The sequence below is a fragment of the Trifolium pratense genome, linkage group LG4, assembly GCF_020283565.1.
Source record: "Trifolium pratense cultivar HEN17-A07 linkage group LG4, ARS_RC_1.1, whole genome shotgun sequence".
NCBI lineage: Eukaryota > Viridiplantae > Streptophyta > Magnoliopsida > Fabales > Fabaceae > Trifolium > Trifolium pratense.
The window spans coordinates 10,993,842-11,016,358 of record NC_060062.1 but is presented as its reverse complement, the minus strand read 5'-3'; the positions used below and the strand labels follow the sequence as shown (position 1 = coordinate 11,016,358).

At 30.8% G+C, this 22,517-nt stretch overlaps 3 protein-coding genes across 3 annotated transcripts; 1 reads left to right on the top strand and 2 right to left on the bottom strand.

The window, feature by feature from the left end:
- Positions 1 to 1,421: 1,421 nt before the first annotated feature.
- LOC123919714 (receptor protein-tyrosine kinase CEPR2) lies at positions 1,422 to 5,850 on the top strand. The gene is made up of 3 exons (XM_045971706.1): positions 1,422 to 1,933; positions 2,564 to 5,227; positions 5,362 to 5,850. The coding sequence occupies exons 2-3, from the start codon at positions 2,671 to 2,673 to the stop codon at positions 5,715 to 5,717; spliced, it is 2,913 nt and encodes a 970-aa protein (XP_045827662.1). The 5' UTR covers positions 1,422 to 1,933; positions 2,564 to 2,670; the 3' UTR covers positions 5,718 to 5,850.
- A 2,534-nt stretch (positions 5,851 to 8,384) lies between these two features.
- LOC123919713 (serine/threonine-protein kinase-like protein CCR4) lies at positions 8,385 to 10,981 on the bottom strand. Its single transcript, XM_045971705.1, has one exon. The coding sequence runs from the start codon at positions 10,862 to 10,864 to the stop codon at positions 8,486 to 8,488; it is 2,379 nt and encodes a 792-aa protein (XP_045827661.1). The 5' UTR covers positions 10,865 to 10,981; the 3' UTR covers positions 8,385 to 8,485.
- Positions 10,982 to 18,384: 7,403 nt separating this feature from the next.
- LOC123919712 (E3 ubiquitin-protein ligase SINA-like 10) lies at positions 18,385 to 19,886 on the bottom strand. The gene is made up of 3 exons (XM_045971704.1): positions 19,611 to 19,886; positions 18,764 to 19,405; positions 18,385 to 18,660 (listed from the first exon to the last, which is right to left on the bottom strand). The coding sequence occupies exons 1-3, from the start codon at positions 19,746 to 19,748 to the stop codon at positions 18,391 to 18,393; spliced, it is 1,050 nt and encodes a 349-aa protein (XP_045827660.1). The 5' UTR covers positions 19,749 to 19,886; the 3' UTR covers positions 18,385 to 18,390.
- Between the last annotated feature and the right edge of the window lie 2,631 nt (positions 19,887 to 22,517).

Sequence of the window (22,517 nt, the reverse complement as noted above, 5' to 3'; positions counted from 1 at the left end):
CCATTCCATTCACTAACGAGGTAAAGAGAAAATGTACAACAAATTCATAGAATAGGATTGTTGGAATATCACATCACATTCTAATCTTAATGCCTCTAAATATTTTTTAAGGAAATTATTTATTTAAAAAATTAAATATTTTAATTTACAATTCATTGATTTTACACTTTTTCATAATATTTTTAAATTTTTTTTTTTTTTGTTTCTATATTTTTAAAAAATTTACTATTTAAAATTCTTAAAGAGTATTCTAAAGATATTCGTTAGCATTTTTTATAAGTTGATATATACTATTTTTATGAGTCATGCTAATTAACATTCTTAAAAATTAGTTAAAGAAATAAAAAAGATAAATTTTGCAATAAAATTTATATTTTTATATTTTTAAAATATTGACTATATAAATTTCAAATAATATTATATTTAATTTTTTTAACTAACATTTTCCTATTTCGTTCCATAACACTAGCTTTTTTCCTCAACACGTCCTCTACGCGTTGATAGCGATTGGACTCTATAAAACAAACAAACATCTTAGTCAAAAAAAAATATCAATCATTTATTACTTCCCCTAATAGTTGGCAAAGGTGAATATTGAAATATTGTTCAAGCTGGCTTATAAAACAATATTTCTAACTCTAAGTTTCAGTTTTAAGATATTTATTTACTCTTTAACTCATCAATCTAATCTATAAAATTACTGAAATTTAGTCACATCACATCTCATATATTAATTGAGTGATGATCTATCTTCAACCTAAATTATGAACCTATTAATTTTAAGAGTGTACGAAGGCTTTGCATGCGAGAGAGGACCACATAATACACTTTTGGCATTTGGGCAAAGATCTTTAAACTTGATTGGTCTAGCTAGAACAAAATATTACTCTCATAGTTGGTCCAGAGAGAGTCTATGTGGCGAGAGGATTACTCTCATAACGGTTTTGAAAGAACCAAAACATTCTGTTTTTATTTATAATAAAGATTAAAATTAAAATTGGTTATCCGTATTTTAAAAACAAAAACATTTATTTAAATCTATTATAATTAAACAACCAAACTCGCTACCAACAATGAATTGATCCAAGTGATAAGGGTTTTGGTCCCCTTAAGTATGTGGTCATGAGTTCAATTTCTGAGTCATGCGTATGAACAAAATTCTATTAGAAGAGAAGAACTCATCTTGTGTGCCCCACAAACAGGTTCCCTGACGAAATTAGTTATCCCTAACAACAGTGGAAACTTCGTACTTATATCATGCTAACTCAAACTCACCTGTTCTTTTGTACAACTTTGAGATAATTTCAATAAAACCTTGTTGGCAATTTGATGATCTTAAATATAGTCTTATTACAAAACCTTATTATAAACAACCAAATGTGCAAGTATATTATGAGCAACATTCTTGTTAAGAATCTAACATCCAGAAATTTGATGATCATGTTTACAAATCATATTTTAAAATGAAAACATTAAATATAGTCGACATTTGATTAGATGGACTACCAAACATAATTATTTTTGTGTGGTTTATATTTAATATATTTTTGGCTACATGATTTATTAATATGATTATTAGACTCCAAGGACTATTTTGTCTAGCTGATCGACACTAAATATCTCTCTCACTATCAAATTTGTCCAAGTTTTAAATTTGGTGACTCATCTCCTTAATGATTTTAACAGCAAAAAACTTGTATATATATAAAAAGTACATAAGATACTATTCTTCATTCAGTTTTCTTCACACTTCTTGGTTACCGTACATTTCACTATTTTCCCATCACAATCCAATAATAAATTTTCTCCTATAAAAAACCATTTGCTATATTCTCTCCTCATCAACAAATTTACTTCACAAAATATTCTCAGTTGCAAAAAAAGAAGAAGCTAGGAAGAATAACACACCTTACACTTATACACTGAAAATCAGGTTAGATAATCAAATTCAAATATTATCTCATATTTTAATTCTTCTCATTCCAATATTTGATTCATATTCTTTCTCTATATATATCTCCATGTTTTGAGTTTTAATTAGTTTTTGAAAACAATATCAAAGAGCAAAGTTTGAATATTGAAAGTGAACCAAAGAATGTTCCTCATGCTAAGGCTTCAAGATTTAACAATTTCTAATTATTATTATTGTTGCCACTATTATAAGTATTACAACTTTAATAATCCTCCATGGTTGTTATAATAGTAGTATTAGTAACTCATGATTAAAAAGAAAAAGTACTATAAATTTAATCATATTTATTATGTGTGCCTTGCATTTAGAGCAAATTACATTTAAAAACTCTTGTGTGAGCAAAAGATGTAAAATGAGTGACTTCAAAGCATTATATATCTCTTTCATCAATTCTTTGATTAGAATTATGGTTATAATGAGTAATGACAATGCAATGATTAATTCTTTACACATATTAACAAAATTGACATTTCAACTTCACATTTATTTTCTTGTCTAACCACATACTGTTTTTTGTTTTTTCTTTGCATTATTTATTACAAAGGTTATGTTTTATTTGTATTTTAATATCTCATGGTGAATGTTTTCTAGGATGTTGACCTTTTTACCTTCAATCATGCTTCATTGATCATCATCATCATCAATCTTCAAATCTCATCTACCTAGTAGTAACTTTATTTCATCACACTAGAAGTTCCATGACCACAACAATGGCTAAGATTTCCAATAATCCCTTTCAAATTTCCAACTTCATAGCAATTCTATTACTCACATCATACTATATTTTCCCTCCATGTTTGTCTCTAACAATTGAAACACAAGCACTTCTTGATTTCAAAAACCATTTGAAAGACTCATTGAATACTTTAGCTTCATGGAATGAGTCAAACTCTCCATGCATCTTTCATGGAATTACATGTGATCCATTATCTTTCAAAGTCATAGAAATCTCATTGGAAGATAACTCCCTCTCTGGCGAAATTTTTTCGTCAATCTCACTTCTTCATAGCTTGCAAGTTCTTTCATTACCATCCAATTCCATTTCCGGAAAAATTCCATCCGAAGTAACCAAATTCATAAACCTCAAAGTCTTGAATCTATCAGGAAATGAGCTTGTTGGTGCAATTCCAGATATGTCTGGATTGAGAAACCTTCAAGTTCTTGATCTTTCAGCGAATTACTTTTCTGGTCGAATCCCTAGTTGGATAGGGAAGCTCACTGGACTAGTTTCACTTGGTCTTGGAGAAAATCTTTACACCGAGAGTGTGATACCCGAGAGTCTTGGAAATTTGAAGAACTTAACTTGGCTTTATCTACGCGGTTCTCATTTGACAGGAGAGATTCCAGAATCAATATATGAAATGGAAGCATTGGAGACTTTAGATATTTCAAGAAACAGGTTAACTGGCAAAATCTCAAGATCAATTTCAAAGCTGAAAAATGTTTACAAGATTGAGTTGTTTTCAAATAATTTGGTAGGCGAAATACCAGAAGAACTTGCGAATTTAACAAATTTGCAAGAGATTGATCTTTCTGCAAACAAAATGTCTGGTATATTGCCTAAGCAAATTGGTGATATGAAGAATTTGGTTGTTTTTCAACTCTATGATAACAACTTTTCTGGTGAAATTCCTGATGGATTTGGTGATATGGAAAATCTAAAAGGTTTTTCAGTTTACAGAAACACGTTCAACGGAACGATACCAGAGAATTTTGGTCGATTTTCCCCACTCGAAAGTATTGACATATCAGAGAATCAATTTTCAGGTTTTTTTCCAAAGTACTTGTGTGAAAAAAGAAAGTTGAAATTTTTGCTTGCATTGCAAAACAATTTCTTTGGAAATTTTTCTGAATCTTATGCTTCATGCAAATCACTTGTAAGATTAAGGATTAGTAGGAATTTTTTATCAGGAAAAATTCCGAAAGGTGTTTGGTCACTTCCTAATGCAAAAATAATTGATTTAGGCTTTAACAATTTCAGTGGTGAAGTATCTTCAGAAATTGGAAATTCATCAGCTTTAACTGAAATTGTTTTGATGAATAACAAGTTTTCAGGTAAGGTTCCTTCACAAATTAAAAAATTGGTGAATTTGGAGAAACTTTACTTGAGTAACAATAATTTCACCGGAGAAATTCCACATGAAATTGGATTTTTAAAGCAATTATCCACTTTGCATTTGGAAGAAAATTCATTAAATGGCTTAATACCTAGTGAATTAGGTCGTTGTTCGAGGCTGGTGGATTTGAATCTTGCTAGGAATAATTTATCAGGAAATATTCCAAATTCGTTTTCGCTTATGAGTTCTTTGAATTCTTTGAATTTGTCAAGAAACCAACTTACAGGTTCAATTCCAGGAAATTTAGAGAAAATGAAACTAAGCTCAGTGGATTTTTCTGAAAATTTTCTTTCTGGTAGAATTCCATTTTGGATTTTTATCATTGGTGGAGAAAAGGCTTTTGTTGGAAACAAAGATTTGTGTGTTGAGAAAAATCCGAAAGCTTCAACGAATTCTGGTTTGAAGATTTGTGATAAAGATAATGGTCATAGAAGACCTATCTTTCATTATAAATATCTCATGCTCTTTTTCATTGCTGTTATATTCGGCGCTGTGGTTTTGATTGGTAGATACGTTAAGAATCGAAGAGGAAAAAAGTTACAAAATGGTCCAAAGGAAGGACGTGAAAAATGGAAACTAGCATCTTTCCACCAAGTGGACATTGACGCCGATGAAATAAGTCATTTGAAAGAAGATAATCTAATCGGCTACGGTGGTGCAGGAAAGGTTTATCGAGTCCAGTTGAGGAAAAACGGTGGAGTGGTGGCTGTGAAGCAACTAGAGAAAGGGAACAATGTGAGGATTTTGGCAGCAGAAATCGAGATTTTAGGGAAAATTAGACATAAAAATATACTTAAACTTTATGCTTGTTTTCTCAAAGGAGAAACCAGTCTTTTAGTTTACGAGTATATGCCAAATGGTAATCTTTTTCAAGCTCTTCATCGAGAGACAAAAGACGAGAAGGTTACATTTGATTGGAATCAAAGGTATAAAATTGCGTTGGGAGGAGCGAAAGGGATTTGCTATTTGCACCATGATTGTTCTCCACCTGTTATTCATAGGGATATAAAATCTAGCAACATTTTGCTTGATGAAAATTATGAAGCAAAAATTGCTGATTTTGGTGTTGCAAGGTTTGCAGAAAAATCTCAGATGGATGATAGCTCTTTTGCTGGCACACATGGTTATATTGCTCCAGGTATGTCTCCATAATAGCAGCTTATCAAAATTCTTATATGATAATCCTCTATATATGCGATAACTGTTTACTTAAGTTGTTTATCCAAACAATGATATCGATAATTTATATCTTTTCTATTGTCTTGTGTGCAGAACTGGCTTATACAACTGAAATAACCGAAAAGTGTGATGTGTACAGCTTCGGAATTGTACTATTAGAGTTAGTATCTGGTCGTGAAGCTGTTGAAGAGGAATACGGTGAAGCAAAAGATATTGTTTATTGGGTTTTGACTAATCTTCATGACCGTAAAAGTGTACTCAACATTCTTGACGATAGAGTTGCATCAAAACACTGTGTTGATGATATGATAAAAGTGTTGAAGATCGCTATTAAGTGCACTACTAAGCTTCCAACTTTGCGTCCTACAATGCGAGATGTTGTTAAGATGCTTATTGATTCTGAACCTTGCAAGATGAAATCTAAAGGATGTGGTCTTGAGAAAGATTAGTGGTTTTTGTTATCAAAGTCTATAATGTAAATAAATTCTTGTAAGATATGTCCCAATTGAGGAACACTTTTGTTTACTTGTTGAGATTTTTATGATAATAATTATGTTTTATAGAGGTGTTACATATTTATAAGGTGTTTTGGTATCATATTTATATGACAATATTCATATTTTTAATGCATCCCTGCAAATAAATGTTTGACAGATTCAACGTCGTTAAAACACAGTACACAACATTGTCGATGCACGTCTCAGATAACTCGTTTATTCCACAAATCTACTCACGTTGGTAGTCTATCTTGGAGCAATCGCCACCCAAATACACTTATTTTTTATGGAATCGAAGTCTGACAAAGACACCTAGCAGCCAGTACAAAATCAGCATGCTAAGGAATGCCGAATAGCAACTTTTGACAGAAAATCCACTGCATAAATATGGTAGCCACCTGAATGAATCCACTCTGCCTTCCTACAATTGTACGCTGGAAAAAACCTGATCCAAATCCGCAACATACATCTGCTCAATGCTCATTCTGGTTCATCTCGTTCTGCCAAAACCAGTCCTAGTTTTGCATAAAACCAGTTCGGTTGTGATGAATTTTTGTCTGCTGCGACCAGTGCTGCTGCTGCTGCTGCTGCTGCTGCTGCTGTGTTTTTGTGCTACTGTGATGAATTTATCCGCAGCTAATCTGTATAACTGAGAGTATTGTTTGTTGAGAATTGAATAATTCATAACTGTTTTACTTGCTTTGTTTAGTTAGTTAGTTAGTTGTAAGTTGGTTACAACCAATTCTGAAAGTTAGTTACTTAGTGTGTAGGTTACTTACTTCACAAGTAAGTGTTTGTAACTAGTATAAATAAACTATTGTACTATGATTCAATGGCCAATAGTGGATGAATAAATAATTTTCTTTTTGCTCTCATAATCATCTTCTTCCTTCTCCAATTACATAGATTTCATTTATTTTCATTTTTTATCATCTTGCTGGACATCATATAACATATATATATATATATATATATATATATATATATATACATTATTGAAGATCAAAACATAGTCAAAATTGCAATTTTTTCAAAAAGTTTTATTACAAAAATGATTTTTATGAAAATCTATTTGAAATAGCTTTAAAATTAAGTGATTTTTTGAAATTTTTCTATCCAAAAAAGTTTCAATAAAAAGCTGAAATACCTAAAATAACATTTTAAGAACAAATTTTCATTTGAAGACTTTATAAAAAGATTCTTTATAAAAAAAATTTACACAAAATTATGTAACACTATAAAATCCATTTTTAAAATAAGCCCAAACAAACGGGCCTTTAAGTGCTCCATAAATTCTCTCAAGTTCCTTCACCCAATAAAATTGTATCACATTGACCAATCGTTAGTTGGTTCAGTGGTGATTGACGCTGAACTTGGTAGGGAGAACCACGGTTCGATCCCCCGCAAACTGCGATTGGGAGGGGACTGGAACCACTTGATGTCATAACTGACCGTCAAACCAGATTAAACTGGTGGTGAAAACAAAAAAAATTGTGTCACATTGTAAAAAAAAAAATATTGTGTCACCTGCATTGCATATCGAAGAATGTCTAACTTTAAGAACATCTTATCATCCAAGTCAAAACTCAATTACAATATCCTTCAAGGTCAAGCAAGTAAAAAAGTATTTTGACTTGACATATTAGTTATTTCTCGAGTGGTTGTTATTTTATTTTTTTGTGTATAAAAAAATAACTTCAACCAAGTTGCATTGCATATAACAACTTGTAAGTGGTTTCTTCTATCAATTTAAAATTAAAATGAGAAACTTGTAAGCACAAGAATTTCCATCTATTTGACTTTGTCTATTGAAGGAAGAAATGAAACATTGACTTATTTGCCAGGAGTTAAATAAAAAAAGGTTTGTTGTGCTTGTGAGACACATTGATTCGGTCGAATAAAAAATAATAGTAGTAATGTTTTTTTTTCTTGATGGTTAGGTCATATATTATCAAATTGTCAATGTGTGACATGCTTTTTTGGCCTAAATTACTAACTCAAACTAAAACTATATTTTAACTTAATTTAGAGTATGTTCATCACCAATAATAGATTATTGATTAGACAGGTAGTAGAGATTAGTCACCCGCTAAACAACAGCTAAATTAAAACTTCGTAGTTCGTACTTGTAACGTAGTAATTTAGGCATCTAATTATTTTACATCGACTTTTAATGAAAATCTACACCATATTCTACTTTTGTAAGTGAATTTTCAAGTCATCTCACTAAATATAAATGTAAAATTGATTTACACTGACATTGTATAACGATTAAAGTTTTATAATTTCCTAAATTTTTTTAAAATTTCTCGTTAGACCCATTTCACAAACGTTAAACTAAAGGATTTTGGATGCATTTAACCTAATTATTACTAGTATATATATATTGTTTCCTTACACCCTTTATCACACATTTGCAGTACACAAAGGTGTGACACAACACAAGGTCTTCAAAACAATTTGTGTGGTCTAAATACACATTTCTAAAATCATATAAGTTTTTAGTACTAGCGTTTTTGACACAATCATCATATATTGAAACCAAAATTTGGACCTTGTCAATGATGGACTTGTCTCGTGGAAATTGTGACAATGAAATTAGTTCAAAAAATATCAACAAATAATAAAGAAAAAAAAAGTGTAATTCATATACAAATATTGACATTTTCAAACTTCACAAACGCGTTAAGCGTATGGAAAAAGGAATTATGGAAAACTAGTCACTCATTAGAAACAGTGCTAGTAGTGCTCCTATCGGACTCACAATTTATTGGTTGTGCCAAACAAGCCTCTAGTGCTTTCTCTAAACTATTCACAACATGACTCATGCTTGGTCTATCTCTACCTTCTAAACGAACACAATCACAAGCTAAATAACCTACAAAAGCCACACCTTCAATCTCAAATGGTGTTGGTGGTGGCAATTTTGGATCCAAAATTCTATGAATCTCATCTTGAACAATAAAAGGTACAACAAAATCAACCACATTTCTTGGCACTCCATTTTCATTTTTATGTATAGCTTTATAGCCACTTAAAAGTTCTAACAAGACAACGCCGAAACTATACACGTCACTTTTTGTCGTCAAATGTTGTAGCCTGTAGTATTCGGGATCCATGTAGCCAACGGTTCCGGCTGCTAGAAGTGAAATATGTGACTCTTCGTCTTCTGGACCCATTAATGATAATCCGAAATCGGCTACTTTAGCGACACCTTTTGAATCTAATAAAATGTTTGACGTTTTAATGTCACGGTGAATAATTGGTGGCATGGCGTATTTGTGTAAATATTCTATACCTCTAGCTGCGTCTAATGCAACTTTTATACGACCGCTCCATGACATAATAGTTGAAGTTTGAAACTTATGAAGATGATCGTTTAAGCTTCCGTTGTTCATGTATTCGTATACTAGGATTCTCTCGTTTTTGTCTTCGTAGAAACCGAGTAATTTTACCAAGTTTTTGTGGTGGAGTCTTGATAAAGATTCAAGTTCATTCACAAAAGCACTGTCATTGTCTTCTTGTCTTTTGGTGACACTAACATTTCCAAATAAAGGTGAATTTGTTGACATTTCAGCTCTTTTTATAGCAACTTCTTTTCCATCTTCAAGTTTAGCACGGTACACCGAACCGAAGCTTCCAACACCAATTTTGTTCTCTTCGGAGAAATTTCCGGTGGCTTCAATTAGTGTTTGAATTGAAAATTCCTCCAAAAGGCTACCTCCATTTCCCTTGCTGATTACATGGCTTAACCTCTTCTCGAGAACCGCAGGGTTAGCTCGAGGCTCCAATTCGGTTTCTTGATCAAGATCGTCTAATCTTCCAGAGTCATGAACTCTAGATTTAGATCTGCATATTGTCCCTCTGCAGTATTTGTAAAAGAAGAAAGATAAGGCTAGTAACAAAATACTACAACCAACACATCCTATTACTAGAAACGCCACCATTTTGTTGCTCCAAGTACCAGTTTTCGATGAATTTCCGGGACTTCCCGACGGAGGATTCAACGGTGGTGATGATAGAATTTCAAACGATGGTAAACAAGGTTTACAAATGATGGCTGGTGAGACACAAAGTTTAGCAGAATCTGGTAAAGGTCCACATGGACATTGATTCTTACAAGGTCCAGGAAGCACATTATCAAACACCTTGAATGCATCTTTTTTTGACTCAAAATTTTCATTACCCCAACAAAACAAAGAATAATTAGAAGTCAAAACACCACAAAAAACACTTTTTTTAGCCACAATTGACTCAAAATAAGTCTCTCTTAATCTCAATGGCAAGGTGAAATTATTCAAACCCCAACAAGTGATTAATCCATCATACCCAAGTGCACAACTTCTATTCTCTCCTAAAGCCAATGAAATGAATCTTCCTTTTGGTTTCTCACCAACCATATCACCCCAACAATCCAAACTACCATCATTTGTGATAGCACAAACATGATTTGAACCAGCTTCAATTAAAGAATAATCTCTACCATTCTTTGGTTCATCAACAACTTTTTTGTTACTTCCTATGCAAGTAACATTATTCCCTTTTTCATTTTCTAATAGCCCACATGCAAAATTCTCCCCCATCGCCATACTTGACATGTTGTTCATCGTCATGTTCGGGTTTGTTGAATTGAAACCTTTCCATTGCCAACACTCAGGGCGAAAACCGTTGGTCCCTTTAATCAGACCGCAGACGTGGGAATTTCCCGCGTAAATGTCTTTGATAAAGGGACCACGGTAGATTCGTTTAAAGGGAATATTAGTAGTGGAATTTGAAGAGAGTGAGAATCTCCAACAACCCATGATTGAATTTGAAGAATTTGATGATGATGTTAATGCACATAAAAAACCATTTCCACCAACAATTTGAGAAAATGAAACATTAGGATTTATATCAAGTTTAATAGTACTAGGAGGAAAACTAGTACAATTAAGATTTGAATGTTTTTGTTTGTTTTGAGGTTTTAAGACACAAATTAATGTTTGATTTGAATTTGAAGATTGAGAAATTGAAACAGTTGAAAGTGTGTTTATGATAGGAAGAATAAAAGAAAGGAAAAAAAATAAAGAAATAAACAAGTGTTTATGATGAAAAGCCATAGAAGTTATTGTTAAGAGAAATGAATAATTTCATGGTATGTGAGAGAGAGAGTGAAGGGTATTCATAAGAAGAGATTTTTTAATGAGAATCTAAAGGCTAAATAAAGTTAAAATAATGAACGCGGTTTCTAATTGAGAAATAGTATTATTATTAATTAACTTTTTGTTCATTTGTTAGGACTGAGACTAAGTCAACACATCTATGTAGTCTTACTCGGACCTTGTATTATTTGTGCTTATATTCAATAATGTGGTTATTTCCCTCATGAAATTAAAATAAAGACACATGATAAAACATCCATTTCAATATATATAATATAAAAATAGTGATGGATTATCGCTAACGGTGGTGGAAAATTCATATCAATATCATGCTAATCCAAAAAAATATGTGATTTGTCAAAAAAAAATAGTGATATGATCATTTTATTAATTAATATTCTACCCCAAAAAAATAGTTTTTTTTTATAAGACCCCAAAAAAATAGTGTTATGATTATTTTTTTTAATATAGTGATGAGTGATGTAATTAATTTTCCATTTATGACGTCGTATTTCTTTCTTGACACGGACATAGTGGAACTTTCTTCTATAGAAGGCAATTACCTTGTTCCCTCCATACATTTTTTTTTTATTAAAAAAATTAGGGTAAGAAATGTTAGAAATTTGTGGTCGCACATATATAATATTTATTGTGCTAGAGCCATTATTATGATTTTGATTAGTAAAATTAAAGTGATCTAACGATATAGTTGTCATGAAATATTGTGTAGATGTCATCTATTATTTATATATTTAGGAGTTTCTCTCTCATGGTCTTATTCCTATGTGGCACCATTTCCTTGATCCATGTCTTATGTGGCATTCTAATATTTCTCCAATTCCTATGTGGCTACCTATGAAGGCTTTTGCAATTTCTCTAATACATGATGATATCATTTTACTTAGAATCTTTGGCTAATTTGGAAATTCAATTATTGTTTATAAATCGAATTTAATGCACCTATTAAAAATAATTTTAAAAGGAAATAATTTTACTTAGAATCTTTAGTGTTTTTCTGAATCAAAATCATGTTAACATTTTACTTTCTGATTCTTGGTTGGACAATCCATTTAAATAAATATTGTTTTTGAAGTTTTACTTTCTGATTCTTGGTTTGACAATCCATTTAAATAAATATTGTTTTTGAAGTGCTATATATAGCAAGCAATTATATAGTCATTATTTTTGTTGACCGAAAATCATAAATTTACTCTAATAATTATTTTTGTACCAATTTCGTCAAAAAAAATTATTTTTGTACCAAAGCAATTGTTTTTAATTTTTTTTTATGAAAGGAAGATTGCCAACTGCATATAATAATTAGGTATAATTGTCAGGTGGATATAATAATTTTTATGGTCTTCAAATTCAATTAAAAAAATATTAAATCTTTATGGTCTCCAAATTATTCTCTCACAAATTTTTTTCTAAATGGTCGTGTATCAAAATACTAAGGTCACACACACACACACACACACACACACATATTTATATATATATATATATATATATATATATATATATATATATATATATATATATATATATATATATATATATATATATATATATATATATGTATTACGGTAAAAAAAAATTATATATTTTCATAATTTTATAATTATATAGAGTCACATAATATAATTAATATTTTATTATTATTTAAAAAAATTGGAATATGTGTGTTATATTCATGTGCATTAATTTATTTAATTTATTTATAATATAATGGAATATGTCTTATTTACTAATTTACTAATTACTAATTTACTAATATATTTTTAAAATTAAAAATGGAATCAATATATTTGACTTTAATGAATTTAATTTCATATTAAAGACAAAATTACTCATTTGTCCATTTTTTTTTACTATATATATAACATTTGTCTGAACTCTAAAACTCACAATTTTTCAATCTTCGTTATCTCTTATTCATCTCTCTCGATAATCACTATTTTTTCTATATATTGTCATCTTTTTAAATTTCTTTATTTTTTCTTCTTTGTTCGATATTTCTTATATTTTTAATATATTGTTTGTTTTACCTTTTAGATTATTTTCTTTTGGTCATCTTTTTATTTATTAATCCTATTTCTTTTCATGACAGGGAAATAATTGAGAGACAAGACGAAATGCATCATATTCTCATAAAATGGAATGAATTGAGAGCTCGGAGTCTGTTTTAACAACTGTAGTTTTATTTTTTTATAAAATCTTGCTTATAGCACTTTATCAATATCAATGATGTCTTGGATACAAGTTGGAATATCAATGATGTATTTACTTATGAATCTATTAACAAATTAATCAAATGATGTATTTTTTCAATAGTATTAAGTTCATCATTATTGTATATTTTTCTATTGCAATTTTTATTTTATACTTCTTTTTTTAAAAAAAAGGGGGTCTTTATTTTTGTGAATCTATCCATTATTTATATGTTTAAGAGTTTTTTCTCAACGAAACAAATCTGCGTGTCACTTTCTTATGAATTTTAATTTTTATTAATCCAATGTGGCATCCTCTCATTCATCATAATCTATGTGGCAACAATTGAGAACATATTTTCTATAGAGTTTAATTGATATGCACCGACGGTGTAAAATAGTTTTGCACAATCGTCCAATAAAAAACCATTATTTTGCCATGTCATATCAAGAAAGTGGGATGGAGTGGGGTGATGTGGCGGAAAACATGGTTGGTATTGATTGACAGTGTAAAATTATTTTACACCGTCGGTGCATATCAATTAAATCCTTTTCTATATGGCAATTTAGAGAGCATCTTCAATAGAATTTATGTGCGGTACTCATATAAGGAATATTTTTTCTTTAGTGTTTTTCTGAATCAAAATTTAATGTTTTAATTTTTTTTAACAACATTACCAATTCTCTTTACAATCATTATGAATTCTTATTATTTATTTTTTTTACCAATCCATTTTATTTTTTTAGAAAAAAAACTCATTTCATATTATTAAGCACACTTGAAAGACACAAAATAAAATAAAAAAAATAACAACTGTCAATATAAACTTCAAATATATATTTTTTAGAGAAATAATGTTAACATATTATTATTATTAATACATGCATACAGGTTGCTTTCACCGTAAAATAAATAAACATTAAAAAAAAAATCAATTCCACAAATCAATCAAATGATTTCAACTAAATCAAATCAAGTAGTAATTCAAAATCATTAATACACGATCTCTCAATTAATGTGAATTCAAAATTTCAAATCATTTATTACCAAAAAATAAATTCAAATCATTCCCCATTATCTATTATCTATCTATCTATCTATTATTATTATTATTATTATTATTATTATATTATTTGGGAGGGTTTGATAGAAGGATTCTGTACACATGACGTTCCCAAATGCATTTTTCTCCCATATTTTTGGCCATAAATGAATTAAATGCTTTATATGATTTTTCATTTTTTTTTTGCATTATTACAAAAGGAATTGTTTTTGAAGTGCTATATATAGCAAGCAATTATATAGTCATTATTTTTGTTGACCGAAAATCATAAATTTACTCTAATAATTATTTTTGTACCAATTTCGTCAAAAACAAATTATTTTTGTACCAAAGCAATTGTTTTTAAATTTTTTTTTATGAAAGGAAGATTGCCAACTGCATATACTAATTAGGTATAATTGTCAGCTGGATATAATAATTTTTATGGTCTTCAAATTCAATTAAAAAAATATTTATGACAAACAATTCTACTGTTCATTACTTTTAAATAAATAATATTAAAATCGGCCCATTTTGCTTCTCAAATGTGAAATTTTTTCACACGGGGACATGAGATAAAATACTCCTGAAGAAAACAAATGTCTAAAGGAGAGAGATGACGATTAAGAACAAGTATATTAACCGTTAGATTAGTTTTTGCATAATGACTTTTTTTTTATTAAAATAAAAGAACAAATATATGAACATGTGAGTTTGGAACGGGGAGTGGAGTATTCACTCTCCATTATACAATTTCTCCTAAAAATCTCCAAATTTTGGATCTTTTATCATATTTAAATAAACTATTACATTAAATATAAAATTAATTTTACAAATAATTAAAAAAATCACAATATTAAAATTTTAATAATCCATATTTTTCATGTGTGAAAAAAAATGATCTATATTTTTCATAGAACATTAACCCGGGCGATAGCACGGGTAAGTTATACTAGTAAGTATTATATTTATTTGTATGATGGGTAGATATAAAAATAATAAGAGAAAAACTAAAATGTGCCCTGATGACACATGTTAGTGATTCTTAAAAGAAAATATTTTATCATAATTAATCGATTTACTTTATTTTTTAAAATTAATCACAAATTAATTACACAGAATTTAAAAGAATATTTATACTTTTGGATTCTTAACAAGTGTCCTAAGGGCACATGTTAGCAAGACCCAAATAATAAAATCTAAAAAGTTATGTCGCTTCATAAAAGGATATCTTTTCATGACTCTTATAATTATAAACAAAGATTATAGTTTTTGATTGGATTGATAGAATATAATGAGATATGAGATGGAGCGGAGTAAAATAGAAATGAGCGGAATGAAATGGATCGAGCGGAATGGAATACATATTTCATTCCATTGTTTGAATATTTTAAAATTTATATTAGTTAGTCTATTATTTGAATTGTTATTTTGTTGGGCCTTGTAGATAATTATTCACTAAAGAGTACTACAATAGGGTACGTTTGAATTTGACTTATTTTTGAGTTTATTAAAAAAATTTGTACAAATAAATAAACTTTTATGTTAATTCATAAGTTTTTACTAACAAAAATTGTATATTTATACGCTGTTTTCTCATAAAATACCTTAAAAAACTTATCATAATACATAAAAATTTATTTATTTGTATAAGTTATTTCGCATATTCTCCAAAATAAGTTCATCCAAATGGGCTCATATTGTCATGACACTTTGCAAAGGAACCAAAAATCAATCAAAATGTCTTAAATTTTTAGTTTAATTGTCTTGCTTTTACTTTTCTTTACTTTCCTTTATGTTTCCAAGTATCTATGTACTCTAATAACATATGTTAAGGTAATTAAATATAACAAAATAACATTTAATAATGTAAAAATTTAATATTTAAAATATTGAAAATGTATAAATTTCAAGAGAATAATATTTCTACATTTCCTTAGAGCACATTTAGTATTTTACATAATTTAATCGTATAATTTAAAGGTGTTAACACTCATCTCTTTTTACATATATTGCATAGTCATGATGAGGCTAGAAAATGACTTACGATACAAAGATGCCTCTTTATTCAATTGGGTGGACATTGACTTATTCCTCCAAACAGAATTTTGTTTGTTCATAAGAGCTAAAACCCACCACTGGATCCAACCACTGCTTGATGTTTAAATTTGTGAAATTTATGGTCCTAAAGATGGAAATTGATTGGATGAAGATCTTCACATTGAGAATTTTGTTTAAAAGAAAAAATTTGATTGCAAGTTTTTATGGATGGCTTGAAGTACAAACTCTTCATACTAATATATGTTAGTTCAACACTTTAATTACTTATAGTACTCTATTTATACAAAAATAAGTTCTTGTACTTCCTTAATTCTTACATGAGAAAATATTTGACCAAAAAATTTAGAAAAAAACTAACAATTATACATTTTGTCATTCCTAAAATATTTTTTCACATGTCTCGGATTGCATCGACAGACATATGAGATTTACAGTATCTATATATTGTCCGAATGACAAAAAGTTGTTCGGATAGCATCTCTCTTGTAATATATACAAAATAACTACTATATTGCTCACCTTTTAACTTTTAACTTTTGTTGCTTTTAAACTTTTGTACAAACTTGTAAGAGAGGTCAACAAAGCTATGACATGAATACACACCGTGACTAGTAACTAGAGAGATAATACAAATCATTTGTTAAAGATATACTATAATTAGGAATATATTAACATGTTAATATCAGATAGTGGAATAGCGGGATGACTGCTATTATGAAGACAAAAAAATCATGAACTAACCGCTATTGTGAAGATAAAAAAAATGTACAAAAACACAACAATATACTTACATAAATACTAAAAAATAGAAAAATTCACAAAATTAATGGAAAATTCATATTTAATGATTATGATAAACTTTGTCATTTCTCATCAAAATAGGTTATAAATGAAGAATAAATAACATTCCATCAAGTTCTAGAATTATTCAAAATGACATTCCAACAACATAAGACAAGACAAGTTCTAAAAGATGATTCCAATGCAAATATAGAACATGGATGGCCTAAAACTAAAAGAGCAATAACAAACAAAACACTAAGAAAAGTAGAAAATAAAAAGCACTATGAATAGAAACAGAGACAAAAAAAAAAGTAGAAAAGAGATAAATAGAAACAGATGTTGGCATTTCAAGTGTGAGTTGAGTCTCGCATCGAATGGAACAGTGAATGTTGAATAGTTTATAAGTAAGAGGACCCATAAACCTAATGCATTAAGGTTTTGGTTTAAAGTGCGGTGTCCAACTCACTTGTGAAGTTGTTCAAGGCCCAATGTGATGATCCATCAGACTCCCTCATGACTCAACAGTGGTATCAGAGCTGATGGTTCTCACATCAGATGGAAGAGTGAATATTGAATGGTTTATAAGTAAGAGGACTCATAAACCTAATGCCTTAAGGTTTTTGGTTAAAGTGCGGTGTCCAACTCACTTGTGAAATTGTTCAAGGCCTGATGTGATGATCCCTCAGACCCCCTTATGATGACCCAACAACAGAGCACTATGAAAATGAAACCCTAAATTATTGAGAACTTAGGAGACAATATGACATTATTGAGAACTTAGGGCACCCCAAAGGGTGCGAAAAAACCCTAAATACACCTAATTTAATGATTTATTTCGAAAATTTGGGTTTTCATCAAATATTTTCCTCCAAAGGGCAAAAGCGTCCAAAAAACACTATGGATCCGCCACGATGCCGTTATTTCCCTGCAAATCGTGGCTGCTATTTTCGCTTCTTTAAATAGCGGAAAAAGGACCTCTAATGTAGCATGAGGGTCTACCACTACGTTATCCCACTACAGCGGCACTTTAGTGCGCTATTAACTTGATAGGAATAACTGTAAGATTTCAACTAAAGTTGAAAGCTGAATATGTTTCTTTAATTGCTGAAAATCATCCCCAGTAAAAGATATCATTATACAGTTTAAGCAAAAATAAAAAAGAAGATACATCAAATCCTTAAGCAAGAAATTCAGAAATCAAAGCATTTATTTATGTTATCAATAATGTATGATTTCTTTACTTTTGGGGTGATTTTCTTCATGATATGGGTTGCCAAACTAGGTGGATTGTTATCGCCTCTTTGAAGTTTTATTCGCCGATGGTGTAGAAGTCATCTAGTAGCCTACAAACATCATCTGAGCCTTGAGGAGGAATGGCTTTCCATCATCAGCGGTCCTTATTAATATTCGCAGCTGATGCCCCCCATAAGTCGGGGATGAAATTGATGATAGAATTCTCTTGGATGTTATAATAGGCGATGGTGTGGTGGTCATCTAGCCTTCTACCAGAAAATATCATATGTTGTTCGTATGGTTGGTGCCCTAACTTATTTACAATCTTCACCTTCACATCGGCTATCGTGTCTGAACTCTCCACGCTCAGGGGGATCATTTGTCCAGCTAAGGTCCTTAACAATATTTGCATCTGCACCGCAACCTTTTATACAGAACCATAGGGTATGGTAAAAGAACATATATATCCAAAAAGAAATGTTAGAGTATAAAACAGAAACAAAAAATTCAGAAAAGGATGATGATACCTTGGGGGTTATGCAAATTTCTAGCTGTAAAAATTCAGAACAAGCAAAATGATCAAATGGAATCAATAGAAAGTTTGATGAAATAGTTGCTAAAGTAACACGTTGAACGTTCTTCAGACAAGAATGTAACTGTAGAGTGCATATTTGGGACCTAACCAAAATATCACATTGATAGCGTTGGTCAGAATAGTAAGGACCAATGCAGCTAATATTGACTGCATTTCCCAGAGTCACAACTCTATTATTGAGAAGAAATAGTTTGCAATCAGTTTCCTCTTGAAGCACAATTGTTTCATTATTAAACTTGAAGGTGGCAATGAAGTAGTGACCATAAGAAAATTTGATTCGAGAATCCTCGTGTTGGTGCCTGAAATGATTGTACAACACTTCTGATGAGCCAACAAAGTCACAACTTGAAAGGGGGCAGTAACATGGCATATGAATGCATTCTTCTACATGCTCCTTATATCTAATGTAACTTATCCTCTCCTTGCACCCATATTTTTCGTTCGAGCAAAACATTTCGATAGATTTCAATAGATTCTCAAAGGCTCTACAACGTATTAAGCAATTCGAGCATTGGAGACACTTTTGTTGAAGTTGATTATAGCAGATGGAGCAAACAATATGACCATTAACACACTGTATTGCACATAAAAGTAATTCATCATCAAATTAGAGTTTGAACCATTTGCTTGAATAAAATAAAATAATATATTTCTTTTACATAATTTTTTTTTGAAGAAGCTAAATTAGCCCACCTAAATTGGCGCTAGAGAGAAAGCATGTTGTGCATTAAACAACATAAATCTAAATCGAATCCCTAATTTTCTCAAAACATATATACCTGAAAGACGGGAATGGTCAAGGATTGACAGCAATTGCAACAATCGAACGCATGTGGGTCCGAAATCATCACAGTGATGGGACTATAATTATTAAAATCTTCTGTGGAATCAACAGACTCTTGGGTGCTTGCCTCCATTACACCAAGTACAATTCTATTTGAGCTGTTGATTTTTGGTCTTCTGTAGAGCAACTATAGCGGTCGTCGTTTTGAAGCAACGCCGACACCACAAACCCTAGATCTGAAAATAACATGCAAAATCAAAGATAAAGAAGGATGTTTTTCGAGATAAAATGACGGTTATCAAACAAACGAAATTTAGAGTTAAAAGGAAGTTTTGTTTTTAAATGGGCAATCTAATAAAGGGTAGTTGGATACAGCTAGCTAGGTGTAGAATCTTGTTTCAATTTTGATTTCCTTCTTCATGATTAATAACTTTGTACTAAGCATTTGCTTTTACGTCTATGTCATTTTCCATTTTCACATTACCGTAATGAAATTCTGGCTAAGGATAATTTTCCTTCTTCTTCATGATTAATAATAACTTTGTAATAAGCATTTGCTTTTATTTCTATACTTCTATGTCATTTTCCATTTTTATCTTACCGTAATGAAATTCTTTCAAATGATAATAGCGAGTATTTTTTTTTTTATCACCATCAATTAAACATTTAGCTCTTGGTTTATGAAATCACATCAACTCTTCCTGATTAAGAATTTTCGTCATCCCCACTTGAAGCTTCTTCTCTAATTTTAACATTCCACTATGACCTCTATAGCAGTCTCAATACGCTTTTAAATGCCATTGTTTCTTATGCTTCGCATAAGAGAATGCTTGCTCTCTTTAGCATATAAGAACTTGCCATTTGATTACTAATATCGTCTATTTAAAAGGCAATCCAATATCATGTAAAAGAAATTAAGTTATAAGGTAGTTTAACCTGTTAGAGTGGAAGAGAGTGAGAGAGAGGGAATAGTTTCATCAATGAGAATTGATTATTATTGATCTTAGAAATACAATTTATAGAGATACAAATTGTAGTGTGATACTTGGTTAACAAGTAACCATGATTAGAGTAACTAACTCAAGTTAGTTACTAACTATCTAACAAACTAAAGTAGTTACAACAATCAAACTAATAACTAACTTGCAAAGCAAGTAACTAACAAGTTGTTGATTGTTCACCTCCTCAATCCAATGTCTTGTCTGCGATCATGGTAATGCCTACCACTTTCCTCAATTCTTTGAATCTATCAGCCTTCAGTGGCTTGGTCATGATGTCTGCAATTTGAATTTTTGTTTTGCAATGCATCACATTCAATTTGCCTTTGCTGACTTGGTCTCTTAGAAAGTGATACTTAGTTTCAATATGCTTTGACCTTCCATGTGCAATGAGATTCTTTGCCAAGCTAATTGCAAACTTGTTGTCAACATTCAATCTCCTAGGCTTCACATAATTGATCTTCAATTCTTCTAGTAAGGATTCAAGCCAAACTACTTGACAAGTTGCTTGTGCTGCAGCAACATACTCTACCTCACAACTAGATAAAGCTACTATGTTTTGCTTCTTTGAAGACCATGAAATGGGTGAATCTCTGAACCTGAACCAGTACCCTGATGTGCTTCTTCTATCATCTTTGTCTCCACACCAGTCATTGCCACTTCGTTAATCCATTATCCTCACAGTCATTGCCACTTTTAAAGTTCAAATGTCCATACCTGTAATGCCACAGCCATTTCTCATCTTCATTGATCAAATTTGAAAAACACTAAAATGCAGAAGCTTTTGAAAGTTCTATTATTTGACAATGGTGCTTTCAAAATCAATTTGTTCTGAGGGTCAAATACTTGAATGCAGTGATCTTTTGTGGAGTAATTGAACTCTTTCTCAAGTAATTGTCCAAGACTCAACAGGTTATGCTTCATAGATGGTACATACAACACATCAGTGACAAAAGTGTGATTACCATTCTTCCTCTGAACCATCACTTTACCTTTGCCTTCTACTTTGATGGTGCTGTCATCTGCAAACTTTACTTTGCTTTTGAAATTATCATCAAATTTCAATAGCCAATCTCTTTGACCTGTCATGTGATTTGAGTAGCCAGTGTCAAGATACCATAGTTTTGAGTTATCACTTTCTGAGTTTGAAGTCAACATCAACATAACACCATCTGAGTCTGAATCATTCTGTCTTGCATGATGTGCCTCAATATCTTGCTTCTTCTTTCCCTTGCTTCTGCACTCAGAAGTATAGTGACCCCACTTTTCACAGTTGTAACATTGAATCTTACTCTTGTCACTCTTCTTTCCACCATTGTTGCCCTTGATGAAACTGTCTTTCTTTGAAGATTCAGATTGATCTTGATCACCATTGTGATCATTACTGAACTCAGCTTTTCCCTTATGCTTATTTCATTTATTCTTTCCATTTCCATTCTTATTCCATTGACCTTCATTCTTTGCATACAAAGCTTGTTCTTGATTAACTTTGTTTTCTTTCTTTTCTTTCCTTTCTTTCAATCTCTGTTCATGTGCCTCAAGTGAACTTTGCAACTCATTCACTATCATTGTAGACATATCTTTTGACTCCTCAATTGCTACTACTATGTGATCATATTCAGGGTTCAAAGTTCTAAGCACCTTTTCAATGATTTGTTCATCAGAGATTACTTCACCATAGTTATTCATTGAATTTACCAGAGTTTGCAATCTTGTAAAATACTCACCGATGGATTCTTTGTCCAACATGCCACCAGTTCATACTGTCTTCGAAGAGATTGAAGATTCGCTTTCTTTACTTTATCTCCTCCACCATGGGCATTGCTAAGTATATCCCAAGCAGCTTTTGCGGTTTTTGCTCCAGCAATCTTCTCAAAATTGGATGAGTCCACGCATTGATGGAT